Source organism: Heloderma suspectum, chromosome W (assembly GCF_057233095.1).
Source record: "Heloderma suspectum isolate Gila_16-S chromosome W, 16-S_ref, whole genome shotgun sequence".
In the NCBI taxonomy this organism is placed as follows: Eukaryota; Metazoa; Chordata; class Lepidosauria; order Squamata; family Helodermatidae; genus Heloderma; species Heloderma suspectum.
Genome location: NC_139475.1, coordinates 56,924,243 through 56,947,933, shown reverse-complemented (window position 1 = coordinate 56,947,933; position 23,691 = coordinate 56,924,243). Strand labels below are relative to the sequence as shown.

Genomic DNA, 23,691 nt, shown 5'->3' with positions numbered 1-23,691 from the left:
CTAGCCCACTTTGAGCTAGTTTGCTCATCAGGAGATCATGGGGCACTTTGTCGAAAGCTTTGCTGAAGTCGAGGGATATGATGTCTACAGCATTCCCACGATCTACAAGGGAGGTTACTTGATCAAAAAATGAGATCAGATTTGTCTGGCAGGACTTGTTTTGACAAATCCATGTTGGCTTCGAGTAATCACGGCATTGTTGTCAAGGTGCTTCCAGATGGATTGCTTTATCATCTGCTCCAGAATTTTCCCAGGGGTTGATGTCAGACTGACTGGTCTGTAGTTCCCAGGTTCCTCCTTTTTGCCCTTTTGGAAGATAGGGACAACATTAGCCCTCCTCCAGTCATCTGGCACTTCCCCCGTCCTCCATGATTTCTCAAAGAGAATAGACAGCGGTTCTGAGAGTTCTTCTGCCAGTCCCTTTCTTACTCTAGGATGCAGTTCATCTGGCCCTGGAGATTTGAACTCATTCAAAGTAATTTGGTGTTCCTTGACCATATGCCTATCGCTCTCAAGCTGCAATCCTGCCCCTTCAGCCTGGACTTCGCCTTTGCCAGTGGGGTCATAGACCCTCTTTTGGGAGAAGACTGAGCCAAAGTAGGCATTGAGCACCTTTGCCTTTTCTCTGTCATCTGTTATCGTTTTGCCATCCTTATTTAATAGGTGAACCACCATTTCTTTCCTCTGCCTTTTACTATGCACGTAGCTGAAGGAAGCCTTTTTGTTTTTAGCATCCCTTGCTAACCTCAGCTCATTCTCAGCTTTAGCCTTCCTGACACCATCCCTGCAATTCTGTGCTATCTGCCTGCACTCTTCCTTTGTTACTTGGCCTTCTTTCCACTTCCTATATGTGTCCTTTTTTGTTTTCAGGTCATCCCTAAACTTTTTGTGAAGCCACATTGGCTTCTTCTGTTGTCTTCCACCTTTTCTTCTTGTTGGAATTGTTTGTGATTGTGCCTTGAGAATTTCCTTGTTTAAAAGCTCCCACCCATCTTGGACTCCTTTTCTCGTTAGCGTTGCTTGCCATGGGACCTTCCTGATAATTGTTCTGAGTTTATGAAAATCAGCTTTCCTAAAATCCAGGCTACGCGTTTGACTACACTCGGCTTTTGCTTCCTTTAGAACCAAGAACTCAAGTACAACATGGTCGCTTTCCCCCAGAGTTCCTGTAACTGCTACTTTATCCACTAAGTCATCTCTGTTGGTTAGGATCAAGTCAAGGATAGCCGATCCTCTAGTTCCTTCCTCTACTTCCTGTAGGAGGAAGTTATCCGCCACACAAGTCAGGACTTTCCTGGAGGGGCCATGTTTTGCAGAATTTGTCTCCCAACAAATATCGGGGAAATGGAAGTCCCCCATTACTACTACATCATGCTTCCTTAAAACATTGGCTATTTGCTTTTCAAGTTTCATCCTTGTCTTCTCCTTGATTGGGTGGCCGGTAGTAGACTCCGACCACCAGGTTCCTTTTATTCTTTGCTCCATTTCTTTCAACCCAGATGCTCTCGATGGGGCTACCAAGCTCCTCCTCCTCTATTTCTGTGCAGAGATATGTATTTTTCACATACAGTGCAACCCCACCTCCCTTTCTGTTCCTCCTGTTCTTTTTGAACAAGTTATATCCTTCAATTGCTGTATTCCAGTCATGAGAGTCATCCCACCAAGTCTCAGTTATACCTATCAGGTCATAATTTCCCTCTTGTATTACGAGTTCAAGTTCGTTCTGTTTGTTTCCCGTACTCTGGGCATTAGTATATAGACATCGAAGACCATGTGCTTCATAGTCTGGCTTTCTTCCTACATGTGTCTGAAGACTATTATTGGGTGCTATCAGAGCTGTTCTCTCCGTTGCAGTGCATGCGCCTACGTCCGTTGTTACCCCCAACATTACATCTCCCTTCCCCGTAGGATTCAGTTTAAAGCCCTCCTGATGAAGTACTTCATGCTGTGGCCAAACACATTCTTCCCATCCTTTGTGAGGTGCAACCCGTCCCTAGACGCTCCTTCTTGGTCATTTCCACTTGTATTTCATCCCCCCAACTTCATCGTTTGTTCTAGCTTAACCCCTTCAAATGACAATTACTTCACCCCCAACAGTTGCACCCCTAATTACACACTACTTCAATTCACGTACAAACCCCAAAGTCCAAGCTGCACACTTTTGCCCCTCAAACACCCCAGTTGTGCCCTTTCTAAAGTCCCAATTGTCTCACTGTCATCCTCTGCACCCCCAAGTGCTTGTTTGCCCTATTCATATCCACCAAATTCCCTGCTACATCATCTCTGTCGGTGGCATTCCTATGTCTTTGTTATTCCCCCTCCCAAAATCCCAGTTGTGGTCTCCTCTCCAAAGACACATCATCCCTGCTCCCCAAAGTCCTTGCAGATTTAAACTGCATTCCTCTGCAACGTCCAGCTCTTTCATGCTAATCACCTGAATCCTTGTGATCTCCCCCCAATAAAAGTTCCAGCTGTGTTTTATGTTCCCCTATAAAACACACAATTCTTCCACCTATCCCTGGACCCCTAAATCTTTCTGGAAACCTCCCAACAAAAGCTCCAGCTAATTGTGGCCATCAGATGTGCCCCTATGTCACTGCTTCCCCGCCAAAAAAGTCTCCCCAACCCCACAGAAGCCACATCTATCCCACCTGTCCTTGCACCCCTAAATCTTTGCAGAACCCACAAAACTTAATGTGCTTCATGCCAAGCACCTGATTCCCTTAAGTCCTGCCCCCTGAAAAAGTCTCAACCACACTACTCACAGTCCCCATAAAACACACGAGTTCCAGCTGCCTTGGCACCCCTAAAACTTTGCTGACACCCCCTAGCTGTTTCCTAAGCATTAGCTGTACCTCTAAGTCATTGCTGCCCACCCTAAAATCTCCCCAGCCCTACAAAACTCACAGTGGTGACAATGCCACCCTTGCACCCCCTTAGGGTTCACTGAGTCCCCTCCCCAAACTCCAGCTGCTTTATGGACCACTGCTGCACCCCTAACTCATAGCTGCCCTAAGAAAAATGTCCTCAACCCTACAGAACCCCACAGCTCTCACATCTCCACCCCTGCACCCCAAGTCCTCATTAAGCCCCCGCAGAAGGCTCCAGCCCTCTATGCCCATCAGCCACACCTCTAAATTCTTACCGAGCTCCAGAAAAGTCCCAACTGCGCCCGCAGAAAGTCACAAGTGCTCCATCCTTGTCCCCAATGCACCCCTTTAGCCCTTGCTGAGCCCCCCAAGTCGCCCCCCCGGAAGAATAAACTCCACCTGGTTTATGCACCTCATATCCTTCCCGTAAGTCCCACCTGGGGGTCCCCAAAAGCCCTCACTGCCCCCACCCTCCTACTCCCCAAGAACCCCCCCCCCTCAAAACAACAAAGACATGTCCGTCCCCCGCCTCTGTGGGGAGAGGACGGAGAAGCGACGCGACTTTCCGTCCCTCTCCCTTGCCAGGGACAGGCACACACTCACCTCCGCCATAGCCGAAAGTGCAAATGGCCGGGCCGGGCCGGGCCGGGCCGGGCCGGGCCGGGGGGGGGGGAGGGAGAGAGCCCCGGATGTGGAGCCGCCTGCTGATTGGCTGCTACGCACGGGAGATTAAAGGGGAGGGGGAGGAGGCAAGAGAGGAAGGAGGGGCGTGGGGTAAATGTGGAGGAGGGGAGGCGAGGGGATAGATGGGATAGACGAGAGGCAGCGGGGCGGGGGGAGCGCAGAGGTAAAATGTTAGGAGGGGAAAGAAATGGCCTTGTGAGAGAACCGTGGGGCAGGTGGGGAGTACTGAGGTAAAATGTGGGGGGGGGGAGTGGAAATGTGGGGTGAACTGAAGTAAAATGTTGTGGGGGAAAAGAAGTGGGAATGTGAGAGAAATGTGAGGTGCGCTGAGGTAAAATGTTAGGAGGAGAGTGAAGTGGCCATATGAGAGAAACGTGGGGCAGGTGGGGAGCGCTGAGGTAAAATGTGGGGGGACAGAAGTGGAAATGTGGGGAGCGCTGAAGTAAAATGTTAGGAGGGGAGAGCAGTGGCCATGTGAAAGAAACATGGGGCAGGTGGGGAGCGCTGAGCTAAAGTGGGGGGAAATGAGAGGGACAGGGTAAAAGGGGGAAACGTGGGGTAGGTGCAAAGAGCTGAGGTAAAATGGGAAATGAGAGTGGTGGAAATGTGAGGTGGGTGGGGAGAACTGACAGTAAAGTAAAAAATGAGGGGAATTGAGGAGAACTTGGGGGTTCTATACAAGCTAGGGAAGGGTAAAAAGAAATGGTTCTAAGAGGCAAGATAAAAAAACGAGAAATGTAGGGTAATTAAGTGGTAGAGGGTACTGGGTAAAACGAGGATCCATGAAATCGAAAAGGGATCCTCATGATTTCATATGATGTTTAACAGGGAGACCCACAAAGCCACCACCATCATATGACAGAGCACATCTGCCTCCACCGACTGAACCAGAAAAATCACAGATGCGCTACTTGTGGATGCAGCCATGGTGCAAAAGCAGGGATCGTTGGCAGGGATCCTCTTGATTTCATAGGATTTTTACAGAGCAGATCCCCCAAACCACCATCATATCACAGGGCACAACTCCCTCCACAGACTGAACCAGAAAAACCATGGATCTGCCACTCGTGGCCACAGCCGTGGCACAAAAACAGGGATACGCATCATTTTTACAGGAGAAAGGCCCCCAAAACACTTTCATATCACAGAACACATCCATGCCCAGGGAATGAGTGACAAATAACATACAGTCAGGGCCAGAAATATTGGAGCAAGGATAACTGTTTTGGCAGTTGGCCTCTGTACACCATCACATTGAAGTTGAAAGGAAACACACCCAGATGGGAGCGAAGTCAGGACTTCCAGCTGTAATTCAAGGGGTTTGACAAAAGTGGGGCACTAACCATTCGGGAAGTACAGCCAGTGGTACGCACACACACCCATCTCTGGTGCTCATAAGTAATGGAACAAACCAACATCATTTCAAACTTAAGGGGTGCCTTTAATACCTGGATGAAAATCCTTCGCAGTCAATGGCTGCCTGAAGTCTGGAACCCATTGTTGTTCAGTCGTGTCCGACTCTTCGTGACCCCATGGACCAGAGCACGCCTGCACTCTCTCCCGGAGCGTGCTCAAGTTCATATTCATTGCATCGGTGAGGCTATCTAGCCATCTCATCCTCTGCCGTCCCCTTCTCCTTTTGCCTTCAGTCTTTCCCAGCATCAGGGTCTTTTCCAGAGAGTTTTCTCTTCGCATTAGGTGGCCAAAATATTGGAGCTTCAGCTTCAGTATCTGTCCTTCCAATGAGCAGTCAGGGGTGATTTCCTTTAGGATGGACTGATTTGACCTCTTTGCAGTCCAGGGGACTCGTAAGAGTCTTCTCCAGCACCACAGTTCGAAAGCATCAATTCTTCGGCGCTCAGCCTTCCTTATAGTCCAGCTCTCACAGCCATACATTACTACTGGGAAAACCATAGCTTTGATTAGACGGACCTTTGTCGGCAAGGAGATGTCTCTGCTTCTTCCTATGCTGTCGAGGTTTGCCATAGCTTTCCTCCCAAGGAGCAAGCGTCTTTTAATTTCATGGCTACAGTCACCGTCTGCGGTGATCATGGAGCCCAAGAAAATAAAATCTGTCACTGCTTCCATTTCTTCCCCTTCTATATGCCAGGAAGTGATAGGGCCAGATGCCATGTTCTTCGTTTTTTTAATGTTGAGTTTCAAACCAGCTTTTGCACTCTCCTCTTTCACCCTCAACAAGAGGCTCTTGAGATCCTCTTCGCTTTCTGCCATTAGGGTGGTATCGTCTGCATATCGGAGGTTGTTGATAATTCTCCCAGCAATCTTAATTCCGACCTCTGATTCATCCAACCCGGCATTTCTCATGATGTACTCTGCATATAAATTAAATAAGCAGGGTGACAATATGCAGCCTTGTCGTACTCCTTTCCCAATTTTGAACCACTCGGTTGTTCCATGTCTGGTTCTTACTGTTGCTTCTTGACCCTCGTACAGGTTTCTCAGGAGACAGGTAAGGTGGTCTGGTACTCCCATCATTTTAAGAATTTGCCACAGTTTGTTGTGATCCACACAATCTAAGGCTTTAGCGTAGTCAATGAAGCAGAAATAGACGTTTTTCTGGAATTCTCTTGCTTTCTCCATGATGCAGCGAATGTTGGCGATTTGATCTCTAGTTCCTCTGCCTCTTCGAAACCCCGCTTGTACTTCCGGTACTTCTCGGTTCGCATACTGCTGAAGCCTAGCTTGTAGGATTTTGAGCATCACCTTGCTGGCATGTGAAATGAGCGCAGTTGTGCGGTAGTTTGAACACTCTTTGGCGTTGCCCTTCTTTGGAATTGGAATGTAAACTGACCTTTTCCAATCTTGCGGCCATTGTTGAGTGTTCCAAATTTGTTGGCATATTGAATGCAGCACTTTAACAACATCTTCTTTTAGGATTTTAAATAGCTCAGCTGGAATATTGTCATCTCCACTAGCTTTGTTGTTAGTAATGCTTCCTAAGGCCCACTTGACTTCACTCTCTAGGATGTCCGGCTCAAGTTCAGTGACCGCACTACCATGGCTATCAGGGACATTAAGATCTTTCCTGTATAGTTCTTCTGTGTATTCTTGCCACCTCTTCTTAATCTCACCTGCTTCTGTTAGGTCCCTGCCTTCTTGGTCCTTTATCATGCCCGTCTTTGCACAAAACGTTCCCTTGAGATCTCCGATTTTCTTGAAGAGATCTCTAGTCTTTCCCATTCTGTTATTTTCCTCGATTTCTTTGCATTGTTCATTTAAGAAGGCCTTCTTGTCTCTCCTTGCTATTCTCTGGAACTCTGCATTCAGTTGGATATATCTTCCCCTTTCTCCCTTGCTTTTCGCTTCCCTTCTTTCCTCAGCGACTTGTAAAGCCTCCTCAGACAGCCACTTGGCTTTCTTGTATTTCTTTTTCTTTGGGATGGATTGAGTTGCTGCCTCCTGACCAGTGTTACAGACCTCCGTCCATAGTTCCTCAGGCACTCTGTCTATCAGGTCTAATCCCTGAAATCTATTCCTCACCTCCACTGTATATTCAGAAGGGATATGATTGAGGTCATACCTGAATGGTTTAGTGGTTTTCCCTACGTTCTTCCATTTAAGCCGAAATTTTGCAACAAGAAGCTCATGATCTGAGCCACAGTCAGCTCCAGGTCTTGTTTTGACTGACTGTATAGAGCTTCTCCATCTTTGGCTGCAAAGGACATAATCAATCTGATTTCGATATTGACCATCTGGTGATGTCCATGTGTAGAGTCGCCTCTTGTGCTGTTGGAAAAGAGTGTTTGCTATGATCAGCGTGTTCTCTTGGCAAAACTCTATTAGCTTTTGTCCTGCTTCATTTTGTACACCAAGGCCATGCCTGCCTGTTATCCCGGTGATTTCTTGACTTCCTACTTTAGCATTCCAATCCCCTATGATGAAAAAGACATATTTTTTGGGGGGGGAGGTTAGTTCTAGAAGCTGTTGTAGGTCTTCATAGAACCGATCAACCTCAGCTTCTTCGGCATCAGTGGTTGGGGCATAGACTTGAATTACTGTGATGTTGAATGGTTTGCCTTGGATTCGTACTGAGATCATGCTATCGTTTTTAAGATTGTACCCCAGTACTGCTTTTCCCACCCTTTTGTTGACTATGAGTGCTACTCCATTTCTTCTAAGGGATTCTTGCCCACAATAGTAGATATGATGGTCACCTGAATTAAATTCGCCCATGCCTGTCCATTTTAGTTCACTGATTCCCAAGATGTCGATGTTCAATCTTGCCATCTCATGTTTGACCACCTCCAGCTTACCTTGATTCATTGATCTGACATTCCAGGTTCCTAAACAATATTGTTCTTTACAGCATCGGATTTTCTTTTCACCACCAGACACATCCACAGCTGATTGTCCTTTCGGCTTTGGCCCAGCCGCTTCACTCTTTCTGGCGCTACTTGGAAATACCCTCTGCTCTTCCCCAGTAGTATATTGGACACCTTCCGACCTGAGGGGCTCATCTTCCGGCGTTATCTCTTTTAGCCTTGTGATATGTTCCATGGGGTTTTCTTGGCAAGAATACTGGAGTGGGTTGCCATTTCCTTCTCCAGTGGACCACATTTTGTCAGAACTCTCTGCCATGACCTGTCCGTCTTGGCTGGCCCTGCACGGCATAGCTTATGGCTTCACTGAGTTACGCAAGCCCCTTCGCCACAACAAGGCAGTGATCCATGAAGGAACATGACCAAATGCTGAGTCTCCTCCCTCGAGATGCTTTGCCAGGCCTTTACTGCAGCTGCCTTCAGCAGCTGCTTGTTTGTGGGTCTTTCTGCCCTCAGTCTTGTCTTCAGTAAGTGAAAAGCCTGCTCTATTGGGTTGAGATCAAGTGACTGACTTGGCCATTGAAGAACATCCCACATATTTGCCTTGAGAAACTCTGGGGTAGCTTTTGCTGTATGTTTTGGGTCATTATCCATCTGCAGTATGAAGCGGTGTTCTATCTGGCAGCATTCAGCCGAATCTGAGCAGAAAGTATAGCCCTGTACACTTCAGAATTCATCCTGCTGCTTTGATCAGCAGTCAGATCATCAATAAACACCAGTGACCCGGTTCCATTGGCAGCCATACATGCCCATGCCATAACACTGCCTCCACCTTGTTTGACAGATGATGTGGTATGCTTTGGATCATAAGCTGTTCCTTTCCTTCTCCATACTTTTCTCTTCCCATCATTCTGGTACAAGGTAATCTTGGTCTCATCAGTCCAAAGAATCTTATTCCAGAACTGGGCAGGCTTCTTTAGGTATTTGCTGGCAAAGGATAATCTGGCCTGTCTGTTCTTGAGCATTACCAGTGGTTTGCACCTTGTTGTGAAGCCTCTGTATTTACATTCATAAAGCCATCTCTTGACTGTAGATGTTGACCATGACATGCCTACCTCCTCAAGAGCATTCTTGACCTGGCTAGATGTTGTGAAAGGGTTCCTCTTCACCATGAGCAGAATTCTGTGGTCATCCACTTTAGTGGATGACATGGTCTTCCAGGCCTGTTGTTGTTGCTGAGCTTGCCAGTTAATTCCTTCTTTTTCAGGATGTTCCACACTGTTGTGTTGGCCACTCCCACTGTTTCTGCTATCTCTCTGATGGGTTTATGTTGTTTCCTCAGCCTAATGATGGCCTCCTTCACTCGCATGGACACCTCTTTGGACCTCATATTGGGAGTTCCAGTGAACAGCCACCAAATGCAAATGTAACACTCAGAACCACCTCCAGGCCTTTCATCTGCTGGATTGGTCATGGGGTATACAGGAAACAGGCCACACCTGGCCATGCAGCTTCTTGTCAGCCATTCATTCCATTACTTATGAGCCACCAACGATGGGTGTGTGTATATGCCACTGGCTGTCCTTCCTGAATGGATAGTGCCCCACTTTTGTCAAACCCCTTGAATTACAGCTGGAAGTCCTGACTTCGCTCCCATCTGGGTGTGTTTCCTTTCAACTTCAATGTGGTGGTGTGCAGAGGCCAACTGCCAAAACAGTTATCCTTGCTCCAATATTTCTGGCCCTGACTGTAGATTTGGGGCTTCATAGCACCGTGATGTTATAAAACCATGGATAAGACGCACAATTCAATATGGATCCTCTGAATTTTTACATTGGGTCCCCCCAGCCCACCGACCCCCCATCAAAGCACAGAACTCATCTTTGTCCAAGTATGCACACTAAGAATCTCAGATCTGCTGCTTCACCTCAAATGGTGTGAACCATTTATGCAAGGCACGGATACTGATGTATCATCTGGATTTTATATGCAGTGCATTCAAAATCATAGCTGAATCACAAAGCAAATCCATGTCAGTGGCATGGATCCTATATTTCTTAGATCCAGGATGGCAAGAAAAGAAAAACGATTCAAGATGCAGTTCCTTATGGGTCCTCTGGATTTTTATATAGTGTCCCCACAAATGCATCATTACATCATAGATCACATGCATGGCATTTCATCTCTGCATCCTGTCTGGAGGAGCAGAAACAAAATGTCCCAGCTTTGTGCTCAACACTGAATCAACCATTCAGGAAAGATACTGACAACTTGGAAACATCAGGGTTGGTTCCACACATGCACATAAAATCAAGTGACTTTCATGTGTAAATATGAACCATCACATACGTATCAAATGCCACAGACAGAACTTTCGTATCTCCTCAAATATGGGGTGCTTTGCAATGGAATCAGTTCACATATTCGTCTGCCAGTCAGCATGATGCATCTGTGTGCCAGGCTGCCAGCTTTTAGAGGGGAGCGATAAAGGTGACAAAAAGCTAGAAAGTAAACAATATAAGGGGAGTTCCTGAAAGAACTGAGTACATTTAGCCAGGATATATTTTGAGAAAATAGGATTAACGGGAGATATGCTAACAGAGTTTCTAAAATATCTCTGATAGAAGAGGGAGAAAATGTTTTGCTATAGTTTTGGATAGGATATGAAGCAATGGTTGTCCCATTGCTTCTTATCCTGTCCAAAGTGAATATAGCCCAGGGAGGTAGGCTTTGGTTATTCTAATTCAGTATGATGGATTTAGATTCCCAAGATCCAATGGCTGCTTTTGAAACATTCTCAGCCCAACGTAGTTTTTTCTTAGTTGCTTCTCTTGATCAGGCTGTAATAGTAATCTGCCGATACATACCTTGCTGAAGATTTCGATATGTTCCTATTGCACAGGTATAAACTGGTAGGAATGGTTGTGTGTTCTATCACACAAGCCACTTGTATGTTCCCTAGAAGGAAACTAGGGAACCACACAGAAAGCCAGAATCTGATCTGGCTTTCTGATCCCAGCTGTAAGCCAGAATCTGATCTGGCTTACAGCTGGGATTGTTTAGCTTGGAAAAAAGGAGGGTAAGGGGAGACATGATTGAACTACAAAATTATGCGTGGTGTGGAGAATGTGGATAGGGAGACATTTTTCTTCCTGTCTCAAAATACTAAAACCCAAAGGGGTCATCCCATGAAGCTGATTAGTGGGAGATTCAGGACAGATAAAAGGAAGTATTTCTTCACACAGAACGTAAACTATGGCATTCGCTACCACAGGAAGTAGTGATGGTCACCAGCCTGGATGGCTTTAAAAGGGGGTTAAACAAATTCCTGGAGGAGAAGGCTATCAATGGCTACCAGTCCTGATGGCTCTGTGCTGGTCTCCAGTACCAGAAGCAGTGAGCCTATGTATACAAGTTGCTGGGGAACATGGGTGGGAGGGTGCTGTTCACACATGTCCTGCTTGTGGGTTCCTGGTCGACAGCTGGTTGGCCACTGTGTGAACAGAATGCTGGACTAGATGGACCCTTGGTCTGATCTAGCATGGCTCTTCTTATGTTCTTATGCCTAGGCCAAAGGTTCATGTCTTATATAACCAGGCTGCAGGAATACTGTGTACAGTTTTGGTCACCACACCTCAAAAAGGATAGCTGGAAAAGTTGCAGAAAGGGGCAACCACAATGATCAAGGGGTAGAGCAACTTCCTTATGAGGAAAGGTTACAATGTTTGGGGCTTTTTAGCTTAGAAACAAGGCAAGGTGAGTGGGGGAAATGATAGATGTATATAAAGTGATACATGGGATGAGGAAAATCAATAGGGAGAAGTTTTTCACCCTCATAATACTAGATCCCATGTTCATCCCTGAAGTTGAATGGTGGGAGATTAAGGACAAATTTAAAGAAGTACTTCTTCACACAGTGTATGGTTAAACTATAGAATTTGCTACCACAAGATGTAGTAATTTTCCAAGTAGATGGAAAACCTGGGGGCATATGAAAGAAACAAGATGCTCCTATTGATAACAGGTTAACAGGGACTGACCTGCGAGCTCATATTACACCAGTACTTTTCCAGCTGCACTGGCTGCCAGTCCATTTCCGGGCCCGATTCAAAGTGCTGGTGTTAACATTCAAAGCCCTTAACGGCTTGGGGCCAGGTTCTCTGAAGGATCGCCTCCTCCCATATGTGCCTGCCCGGACCTTAAGATCATCCTCAGCGGCCCTCCTCCGTGAGCCCCTGCCAAAGGAAGTGAGGCGGGTGGCTACTAGGAGGAGGGCTTTTTCTGCTGTGGCACCCCGGCTCTGGAATGAGCTCCCTAGTGAGGTTCGCCTGGCGCCTACATTGTACTCCTTTCGGCGCCAGGTGAAGACCTTTTTATTTTCCCAGGCATTTTAGCTTTCTAAATTTTTATCTTTGCTGTTTGAAATCTGTATTTTAAACTCTTGCACTGCTGCTAGGTTTTATTGTGGTTGTATTGTTATATTGTGGTTTTAATGTTCTATATATTTTAAATTGTTTTATTGTGTGTTGTTTGGTTTTAGTTTTTGTGAACCGCCCAGAGAGCTTCGGCTATTGGGTGGTATAGAAATGAAATAAATAAATAAATAAATAAATTGATCTCACACGTAGCGTTAGAAGGAGAGTGGGGCAACTCTGCTGTTGTGAGACATATTGGGAAGGGCCGTAGCGCAGTTGTAGAGCTCAGGCTTTGCATGCAGAAGGTCCCAGGCATCTCCAGGCAGGGCTAGGGAAGAATCCTGCCTGAAACCATGGGGAGCCACTGCCAGTCAGTATCAACAATACTGGGCTAGATAAACCAGTGGTTTGACCTGTCATGCCCCTGCTGGAGGAATCCTCCTCTGAGGGGGAGCTAGAGCTCCCAGAGACAGACAACACCAAGGAGCCACCCACGTCAGGAGACCTGGGGGAGCCTGAGCCCTCAGGGGAGATCACCATTAGTCCATCCCCACAGGAGGAGGGGAGTTCTGCCTCTGAGGCAGCGGTTGGGTGACCACCTAGCTCCTGAGAGCATTGTTACCTCAAGAGGTAACAATGCTCTCAGGAGTGACGCTCTGGCTATATAAACCTTCATTTCAGCCTAGACGGTGTTGGAACAACATCATTCTACCAGCTCCAGCGCCTTGTATCCCTGGTCTTGCCTTGTGATTGAACCTTCATGCTATTGAACCTTGGACCCCTGCTTGACTATGCTTCTTGGACTGTGTATTGTATCTGACTGCTTCTCTGTGTTTTGACCTTGGCTGCGCCTCAGACCACTCTGGAAACCACCTACTTGCCTGGTATTAATGTGCGTGACCATTTGCCTACTTTCTTGACTTGCCTTTTGGATAGCCCTGTCACTTGCCCTAACACTGAGTCTGATTCAGCCATAGCTGAATCAGGCACCAAGAAAGGGTCTGGGAGAGCATTGGTGTCCAGGGACGCCATGTTGCCTACCCCAGTATCTAGGATAAAATGCCTAACAGAAGAAAACAGAAAGGGAGGGTGTTTGACATAGCTCTCAAGGGAATTCCAGAGCCTAGATGGTGCTGCAGGAAAAGGCTCTTGTGTACTCATCAGCCTAACCTCAGATAAAGGCAGTATGTTGAGCAGAGTCCCCTCTGAAGATCATCAGAGTGGACAGTCTCATATGGGGGCAAGCAGTCCTGCAGATAGTTCATCTCAAGGGTATAAACACTTTGCATACTCACTAGTCCTTATACCAGCCCTGTCAGCATTATGCTGAAGTTACCGAGGCTGAGAAAGCAGCTCACCTAAGGCCACCTATTGAGTTAATGACAGAGGAAGTTGGAACTGAGGACTTTCTAAACTTGGCTGGAGATTATAATTTTAAAGAGAGTCAAAAGTAAGTATGTTAGAGCTTTTGCTTCCCATGAATTTTTTTGTTAATTTCTTGTATTTCGGCACATAGGCACTTGTGTTTGTACAGCTCTATTCCCATGTTTCTCATCTAAGAATTGGAAGAAGAGTTATTGTTTAGTGAGCAGTGTGACACAGCACCCCCCTCCCAACCCCATATGTACTAAAAAGCTCCCCAGAGGAGCTAGGCTACTGTGAAGAGCAAGCTTATATCATCATTAATGAGAAGTGTAGAAACAGATTACTTACTCTTTGAAGTTGATGGCACGTTCCTTGGTTTGGATAGAGCAATTATCCGTTGTGTGGGAATGGCAGTCAGGGTCCTTTACACATTTAAAGACATGAGACAAAGCTGATCTTGGGTGTCCCCACCACCACTTCCATGCCAACCAGAAACAGATACAATCAAAGACGGGATGTAAGGTGGCACAGAGATGCAACCAACCACAATTTCATAAGAAGAGCTGTGCTGGATCAGACCAAAGGCCTATGTAGTTCAACATCCTGTTTCCCACAGTGGCCAACCAGATAGCTCTGGAAAACGCACAAGCAGGACATGAGGGCATTAGCCCTCTCCCACTGGTGTTCAGAAGCATACTGCCTTCGATACTGGAGCCATTGATAGCCTGATCCTCTATGAATTTGTCTAATTCCTTTTTAAAGCTGTCTTAAATTGGTGGCCATCACTACATCTTGTGGCAGTGAATTCCATACTTTAACCATACACTTTGTGAAGAAGTATTTCCTTTTATTGTCCTGAATCACCCACCTTTCTGCTTCATTAGATGGCCCTGTTGGGTTCTAGTATCATGAGAGAGGGAGAAAAACGTATGTCCACTTTCCCCACAACATGCATAATTTTACACATCTCTATCATGTCCTCCCACCCCACCCCATTACTCATTTTTCTGCAGTCATTCCACTTTTCTGCAATTTTTCTTTATCTGCCTTTAGCGTACCCTTTATTCTAGCAGGCTGTACAGCAGAGAAAAAGAAGAGAAGCCAGGCTATTTTATTGCCTCTGCTGAGAGGTCAGCTGCCTTTGGCTGTCCTCAACTGTCATCCAGTCAGCATCAGTTCCATCAGGCCACCTGAACTGTTTCTATCCCAACTGGGTGTGATAAGAAATGTAACTTTAAGAACTTGTACCTAAACTTGCTTTTTGCCTGCTCCCCATCCTTTTTTCCTTATGTGTCATGTCTTTTAGATTATACATCTGAGGGCAGGGAGTGTCTTACTACTGATAAGAATCATTTTTATTTTGCTAAAAGATAATTTTTAGCTTGTCTGCTATAACTAAGAGCAAGGGTCAGACGCACCCCAGCAATGGGCCTTAAGAAAAGGGGAACCTAAGAAAATAAACTTGGAATGCTTCCATAATGTGCCAGACATTTCCTGGAACATATTTGCTCACTTTGCCAACTGTTGCTTTGCTAACTTCGCTAATTGTTGAGTCTGTAAAAGCTTTGCAGTAAAGCAGTCCTAATTTAGAATAATCATATAATTAAGAAACAGTTGTGAGTAACGGATATTAGATGCCATATATGGTGATATACTGTGATTGGTCCTCAGGCCGGTTTTTCCTCAGGTATATTAATGCATTGTTCTGGAAGGAGGGTTGTTGTTTCCCCTTTGTTGGCAGCCAACCTTCATGCATGAATAAAGGATTTGTGTTAGCTCAGCCTTGACCTCCAGCCTCATTCCTTATTGAGCGGAGAACCCGACACTACTGATAATTGTAACCCACTCTGGGAGCCTTTTTTGCTAAAGAGCAGGGTAAAAAAAATGTTATAAATAAACTCCCATGTACTCCAACAGTTCAACTACCTCTCTAGCTGGTTTCCTGCTTCTGATGTGTTTAAAGATTTTTTTAAAATTTGTGGTCTTAATGATTTTAGTGATATGTACCTCAAGGTGGTTTGTTTGTTTTGTATCCTTTATTGTCTGCTTGCATTTTTTGTATATGCAAGTCCTTTCTGTTCTCCGCATTTGGGCAAGGTTTCCCTTGGAATGGCTCAACAAATGGACTTTGCTAATCCTTGGGATCTGACTGGCTGTCACACTTGAGAACAGGAACTATGGGGAATTATTGTTAAACCAGTTTAACCATGTGTTTTGCCAAAGGCAGAAAGGTTCTTATTTTGGATTCAGGAGCAATAAGCACGCCAGTAGGTAAGAGTCAAATAATTTATTAAGTAGCAGGCAAAAGATTACAAATGAACATGTGTGATCTCAAAGCAAAGCTAAGCAAGATCTCACCCTCCGTTCTGCTGTTGGGAGTCCCAGATAATGACAGCGGAGAGACTCCAGTTGGCTGACATGCAGCACCTCCATGGTCCTGGTCTGTGTCAAAGCTCAATTTGATTGCCACTGAGGAGGGACTTATATACCCCAAATCCCTTGTGTCTACGTGCCTCTGTCCACCACCTCCTTAATCACACCTGTGTTGGTGGTCTGATTCTTAGTCTCATGATGTTTATGCATCCTCCCATGAGATAAGCTAAGGCAGGTGGCCCACGGCCAGGGCGATCCTCCCGCATCCCAAAGTTGTATCATCCTGATTCTAACATTGAGAAACCTTAGAAAAAAACATGTCTTCAGGCCAAGGAGCCTGGAAAGCAAGAGTCAGGCCAGGAAGCCTAAAAGGCCTAACTTTAAGGCTTCACAGCAAGTTTGGTCATGTAAGGAGCAGTTGCATCATGTCACACCTATCTCCTCGAGATTACAAAGGTCTTCCGGCGTTTCCTCTACACTATGCAATCCTATACACATCTACTCAAAAGTAAGACCCACTGAGTTTATTCTCAGGTACGTGGGTAGAGGATTGCAACCAAGTCTGTTGGGGGCACAGCAATTAGAAACAGATACTGTTAAGGTGCGACAATAAGGATCAGATACTGGATGGAGAGAATAGAAGACGTGGGGCTGACATCATGCACCAAAGAATTTACAAGCAGAAATTAGAGGAGACAGAGTCAGAGGTGGTGTGGTGGACCATTTGAAATGGAAGAGAAGGAGGTGGCTTGATAAGGTAAATAGCATAGCAGATAATATGGAGATGTGAGTAGATGGAGGACCAGACTCAGTAGATACAATACAGGCATGTGTTGAAGCACATAAAAGATTACAAAAGGCAATCATAGGTGGGTTAATCTCTGCATGCAAAAAAGGTGTGCCCATTGTTCCATGAGCCCTTATTGCATCAGTGGCCAACCTGTGGCACATAGGAAGCTGCCTTATAATGAACTGAACCTTTGGTCCATCTAGCCCAGTATTGTCTATACTGACTGGTAGTGTCCAGGATTTTGGACAGTACTTTTCCCCATCCCAGGAGAACCTTTCAATTGGTCAGTCAAAAGCCCTTGTGGGAAAAATGGTCCAATCCTGAAGCATCCCTACCTTCCAAACTGATCAGCTAGGGCAAGCACTCACCTTAACAACACCTTTTGTTTTCAATATTCTGCTGCACTGCTCAGGGTGCTTTCAGACAAGGACTTTATGGTGCCATACTGCCATTGCCCTGCCTATTTCATGGAATTTTACAAGGAGTCCAGATGGCAACTTCATATTGTTTCTTCTGTTTTAACCCATCCTGGGTCCATCAAGCTCTGTGTTTCAAACTTACAATGGTGTTTGGGCAGTTGATGTTCATTCTTTCTGCTTTGGCATCCCCCACGATGTCTCAACTCTGGTAATAACCTGGGGTTCAATTGACTTTTAATATCTTCCCTGTGACTCTTTCCTTGCATGATTCTCTGCTGTCCGCTGGTGTCTATCCTACTGCTTTTCAGCACTGTTCATCCCAGATACTGTAGATCAATTTGCCTCGTATACCCAGAGAGAAGGCTTTACCCCATCATCACTGCAAGTTACTGATGATAAAGCCATTCTTTTAGCTCTTTCTTGAAAATTTGGTACTTAATAGTGTCGTAAGTGGCTTGAGGCCAAGGCCCCATTTTTGAATTTGGAATTAATGCTGAGAAATCAGGGTGTGTGTGCCCACAGCATTTTGCTAATTCTTGGCAACCAACCTGGAAGTGGGTTCCCCTTCCTCTGAACTCAGGTAATTATAGCTGCTCCTGCTTTATCTATTTTCCTTTCCTCCTGAATCTATCCATTTGGGCCCCAGTGGCTGACCATTTTCACCAGCACCAGGGCTTCCTTGGCTGCATAGCCTTCCAATCCCCTGCTCCATCATTTCCATAGCATCACCTTTCTCTCCTTATTTGGTAATCGTCAAGTTCCCCAATCATCTATTCAATATATTTGCTAGATAGGCCTTTTAGAACTGGTATGCTGGCCTGTGTGCTATGAGGTGAGTATACTTATGAAGCCAATTTTTGCATCTGTAATGAATGTGAATGTGTGTGTGTTTATGAGAACAAACATTTGTAAAAAAAACAAGTCTATGTTTTGGGGATTTGAACAAGAGTGTGAGCTCATTTCTCCAGTTTAGAAGTAGCTTTTCCCCATTTTGATAAGAGCATAGTGCATAGGTCTGTTCTGTGCACACCACACCTCTGGTTAAAGGCCCCTTTAGACCAGTTATGTGTCCATGTGAAAGAGGACCCATGGCAATAGTCTCCTTGCTAGTGGCAGCCAACAAAATGAAATAGGGGTAGGGAGATGCAAACTGTGATGACATCATGCAACTGGTTAAGTGTTCCTAAATGTAACAGAGAGCGGGTGTACTCAAGACAAGGATGGCATTTTTGGCAGCTTCCCCATGTCAAGGAATGTGTCTTTCCACCCACAAGCATCAGGACTGTACTTCTTCTTGCCTCTCCTGCACTGCTGCCTGCTCCCTAGCTCAGCAGATTAGAGGCAAAACCACCTCAAGGCACAGGGTGTGGGCACTACCATGCACCCTAGAATGGCATTCTCTTGTCCTAGAGAGTGGCCTTGTGGCACACTTTCCAGAAATGTTAGCCACCAGTGCTCTACTGATAGAGAAGAACCCACCCGAACCAGCAGTGGAGCAAGAGGTTGCCATAACGCCTATAAACAGCTCCCCAGCACAGATCAGCTAAATTATATAGCATCCCAACCACATGGAAGCATTATTTCAGTAGCAAATGACACCACATTGACAGGCTGCCAAAGGATTTACATACCATATGGCAAGGGGGATGGTTTAATTCCCAGGCATCCGTGAAAGGTCAGGGCTGGGCCAGCTCCTTCACTCGGGTTGATGCCTCTGCTTTCAGAGCTGCATGTGTCACTCACAACTCGGCAGTCTGTCTGGGTTTGACAAAGAAATGAAAACGGTAGCAACAGCAGACCATACATACACACACACTATTTTCATATATAAAAGGAGCATGAGAGTACTCCTTTAGTTAAGATACGTTGCAAAAAAAAGGTTCCACCATTGTAAGCTTTGAAATTTAACCGCTTCTAAAAATGACACCTGTAGAGCTAATCACACGAAACGTGGCATCCATAATCTACCTGAAGAGGTCTACAATTGTGCAAAGATTTAAACTGATCTGATACAAATTGCCACAGATACAGCAAGTTAAAAAGTGCTGAAAATGGACACATTTGTATTTTTTATTCACGCTGCAGTTCAGCATATCATATATTTTTTTCAAATTCTGGGGGAAGCTACTGATGTACTTTATTCAAGCTTGTTGAGGTGGTGTGCCTTTCATTGGTTTGGTGAAATTCTGAGCAACAGTTTAAAAATTATCAACGTTTTTCTGCCTAATGAAAGCCTATGGCAGCAACTGCTGGCAAGTTATTTGGGGCATGTTCAGTTTCACTGTGAAGCTAGAATGCTGCCAGTACCTTCCAGTGTTTGAATTCCACCCTTCCTGTAAGCATCCTGACAGTGGGGGAGGGGTATCGGGGAACTGTCAATTGACATAAGTGTGAGGTACTTTTGAGGGCTGAGGGAATCACTCTCATGGATGAAGAGTGAGAGGGAAAGGAAAAAGCTATGCTGGAATCCTGTACAGGCTTGCTCAGAATTAAGCTATTCTGAACATACCTATTCATTTGTACACATTTATTCAGCTAATGACTTGTTTTTGTTTTGTTTTTTAGGTTGTGTTTTTCTTTTTTTCAGAACACTGTAATAATGAATTTCCTTTTTAAAAACTTGGGAAATTCAATTATAAAAAACCTGCTGGGTTTAGACTAGAGTTAATGCTATCTCATGTTGGCAAATTGTACTTCTTTCCCCACACCCTCCAGATTAGATGACTACATGAAAGAATAACTACTGCTGCCAGTGGAGAAAGTTAGTCATTGTGATCAAATATTGAGTTCCAGCATTAGGTTTTAATGATGTGCTGGGGTTTTACCTATAGGCTTAAAAAGAAATCAGAAAAAAGATCAGACTGAGAATTTTTCTTCTTAGAATGCCACCAAGGGAGGTACGGGTAGGGCTAATCTTCTAAAATAACACACACTGGGGCTCAGGCCTTCATGGGAGCCCTGCCATCTGCCTCGGAAGGACACTGTGTTCCTTTATTCTAGACTGCAGGTGCAAAGAGGTGAGGGGAAAGGATCTTTGTACATCCTCAGCCATTTTTAATGGTAATGGTCAACAGAGTACTTCAGCTTTCCCCAACTCGGGGCCTTCCAGATGTGTTGGACTACAAGTCCCATAATCCCCAACCAGCTAGCAATTCTTCCTCCACCACTACCCCAGCTTAAAAAAAAACTTACTGGACTGGCAAAAGTATCTGTTTTGCTTTTTTTAAAAAATAAACTGTATTAATTTTTTGCGAGAGGCTTGTATTGAGGTTTGAGACCTGTATTAATTTTTTGTGGCAACTTCATAGAATTGTAGTAGGGTTGGAAGGGGCCTACAAGGCCATCAAGTCCAACCCCCAACTTGATCTGGAGTTTGAGGTTGTTGTTTTTAAAGGCTATCCCATTGCTGCAAATGTTAAAAAACTGGGAGTCAGAAATCCTTACCTATCTACTGCAAATAACCCAGACACCTGCCTGGAGATGCAGATCTATGTTCTGCCTAGCCCTGCTATAAGGGATGGTGCTTTGTGGGAAAGGGCATAGCTCAGGGGTAGACCCCTGCTTTACATGCAAGAGGTCCCAGGTTCAGTCCCTGGTAGCATCTCCAGGTGGGGCTGGGAAAGACCCCTGCCTCAAAACTTGGAGAGCGGCTGCCTGTCAGTGTACACCAGGTGTGCAGACTCTCAGCCCTGGGGAAGTTCTGGGGGGAAATTCCTCAGATGGCCACACCACCTTCCCGCCAACCGTCTGGTGGGTTCCCAGCTTTTGTGCAGTTTCCCCCCACTTCTAAAAGGTTGAGATGTCTCTCCTAAAGCTTAGTGACTGGGCAGTAAGAGCTTCAACCTAAAATACTCTCTGCCTTCAGAGGTCAGGCAGGCACCAATGTTGTGTTGCTTCCAGCGCCTCCTGAAGACATTGTTATTTCAGGAAGCCTTCCTTGAGTGACCAGCCGCAGTTTATTAAATTCAGAATTTGTTCCTTTTAAAATGTTTGAATTGTTTTAACATGGTGTTTTATTCTTCTATCTCTGCTGTTCACCATTCTGAAATCTTTTAATGTGGAGCGGTATATAAATATTGTAAATAAAACAAATAAATAATAAAATAAATATGCTAGTATTTTTTTGTTTTGGCTCCACCCCTTTTGCCTCGGGCCCTGCCCACCACTGGAATGCAGCCCCAGAAAACTTCTCCAAAATGGAATTTAGCCCTTGGGCTGAAATAGGTCCTGCTTCCCTGGTGTAGACAATACTGATTTAGATGGACCAATGGTGCAGCTCAGTATAAGGCAGTTACTCAGGTTCTCATGCTTCAGCCTTTGCCTTTCTTGCCCCTGCTCTCTCCAGGTTTTGTTTCCCCTACATGCTTCCCCCCATGGCCAGCCCAAAGCATTTTGCTGCCTGAGGCATAGGACAAGATGGCGCGCCCTCCTATTCCATGTACAAAATCTGTCTGGACAGGCAGATGAATCTGTCCTCAACACTAATGATGCAGCAGTGTCCTCCACTGAACCTGAAGGCAGCAGGCTAACTTAAGGGGCACAGAGTAGGCTGCAAGGCACACAACTCTCTCCTTGAACACCTTGCTGCTGCCTCCCAGCCACCTGAGGCAACAGCCTCACCCTGCCTAATGGTAGGGCTGGCCCTGCTTCCCCCAATTCATAGCTATCCCTTCGCCCCCAGATACCAACCTGTGCTGATTCTCCACATGGATCAACAGAATGCAGCAATGCAAGCAGAATTTGCCATGGGGATTGTGACATTCTGAGAATAGCCCAAGGCATATCAGAACTTCAGAAGAGTCCTGCTGGAACAGGCCCAAGGACCATGTAGCCCAGGCTGGGAACCTTTTTTGTGATGAGCTCCTCATTACCTCAGTCAAAACCAATAGCCAAAACCAGTCATTTACAAAACCCAACATCATGGTTCCGTTTGGACACCTTTACAAAGCTCATCCAAGGAAGAGTGCAAAGGTGAGGCATTGTTTTGTCTTGTGCCCACTAGATAACACTCTGCTCAAAGATATTGCCAAAGCTGCTGAAACATCAAAGGGATTTGGGAAGGACACAAAAGCAACCACAGCAGCAACTTTCTGATGATGCTGAAGTTGGCTACTAATTCCTAGTTCCTTGTTTGCATGAAAATTCAAAACAGAGTTCAATCCGTAAACAGAGTAAGGAGATAAAGTTTATATGCCCCTGCACCCTAAACTGAGTCCAGGACTTAGTTTAGGATTTAAAATAGTCCTGGGTAGCCAAACAACCCTTTAAATTTACATTTTGTTTTCCCATGCCAAAATGGAGTGTTGATCTGTTTTAAGTTTTTTCTTTACATTCAATTATATTTAAAGGCAAACACACAGAACATGAGTTTTTCCCCTGTAACTTTTTAGTTAATATACTTGCCCATCCATTCTGCAATCCTAATTTTATTTATTTAAAAAAAAAATCAGCTGCCTTTAAGGGTACAACTCTCTCAAGGTGGTGTACAGGATTTTTTAAAAAATGGAAGTATACAAATAGGAAATAAATATACAATAAAATATTATAAAACACCATAAAAATAGATTACACCAATAAAACCTGCAGCCCACAGTTTATGGGAAGGGCAGCAAAAACAAGTAGGTCTTCAGAGATTTCTTGAAAATCTGCAAACAAGGAGCCTGGGGGCCACCACTAAGAAGGCCCTCTCCCTTGTATTCACCAGCATAACTGCCCTCGGCAGCTGGCAAGTGAAAAGGGCCTCTGTTGATGACCTCAGAGTACGGGCAGGCCAATACAAGAAAAGGCACTCCTTCAAGCATTTTGGGTCCAAACCATTCATGGCTTTAAAGGTTAAAACCAGCACTTTAAACTGGGTTTGGAAATGCGCTGCCAATTAATGCAGTTGGGCAGCATCAGTGTCATAAGATCAGACTGCCCCCCCACCACTAGGGATGTATGGATTGTCTAAAATCTGTTCCATCTGTGTTTCACAGATTGTCAGGCGCCTTTTGTTCCATCATCTGCCCATCGACGGAATCAGATTTTTTTGTTTTCCAAATTTGTGCAAATCCCCCCAAAGGCGCATTTTCACACTTTAGCCTGTGGGGGAAATGCTCATTTTTGGCTGGGGTTTTTTATTTTGTGTATTTTTCAATGACAAAATTTGTGCCAAATTCAGGAAAGTTAGAAAACCGGTCCGCAAGTCTGAGCAATCCCCCCAACAGGGGATAAGCCAGTCCGCTGCAGAATCCGGGAGTCAGATTCATGAAAATACAAACTCATTTGGTTCCATTGCGGATTTCTCCAACTGTCAGGAATGCCCTAGCGGCCTCTTTCAGTCTACTCCAATAGCCAACTTAAGACACAAAGGATTCTTTTCAAGGCTTTAATCCTTTTACAACTTAATGACTCTTTCAGAGGCTCATCACCAGCAACTAAGAAATGAACAGCAGAGTAGCCTATGCTCCGGGTTAGGCAGTTGGTCCCCGTTTGAAGGAGAATCACTTGAAGACC

General features: G+C 45.3%; 1 protein-coding gene across 2 annotated transcripts in view; it reads right to left on the bottom strand.

The window, feature by feature from the left end:
* LOC146334045 (mesoderm induction early response protein 2-like) overlaps nt 1–3,539 on the bottom strand; it is a 67,291-nt gene extending 63,752 nt beyond the window's left edge. For both annotated transcript variants that reach the window (XM_084825086.1, XM_084825087.1), the window contains exon 1: nt 3,474–3,539. In XM_084825086.1, coding sequence (XP_084681212.1) covers nt 3,474–3,482 — 9 coding nt within the window. In that variant the 5' untranslated portion in view covers nt 3,483–3,539. The remainder of the gene's footprint in view (nt 1–3,473) is intronic.
* Nucleotides 3,540–23,691: the final 20,152 nt, after the last annotated feature.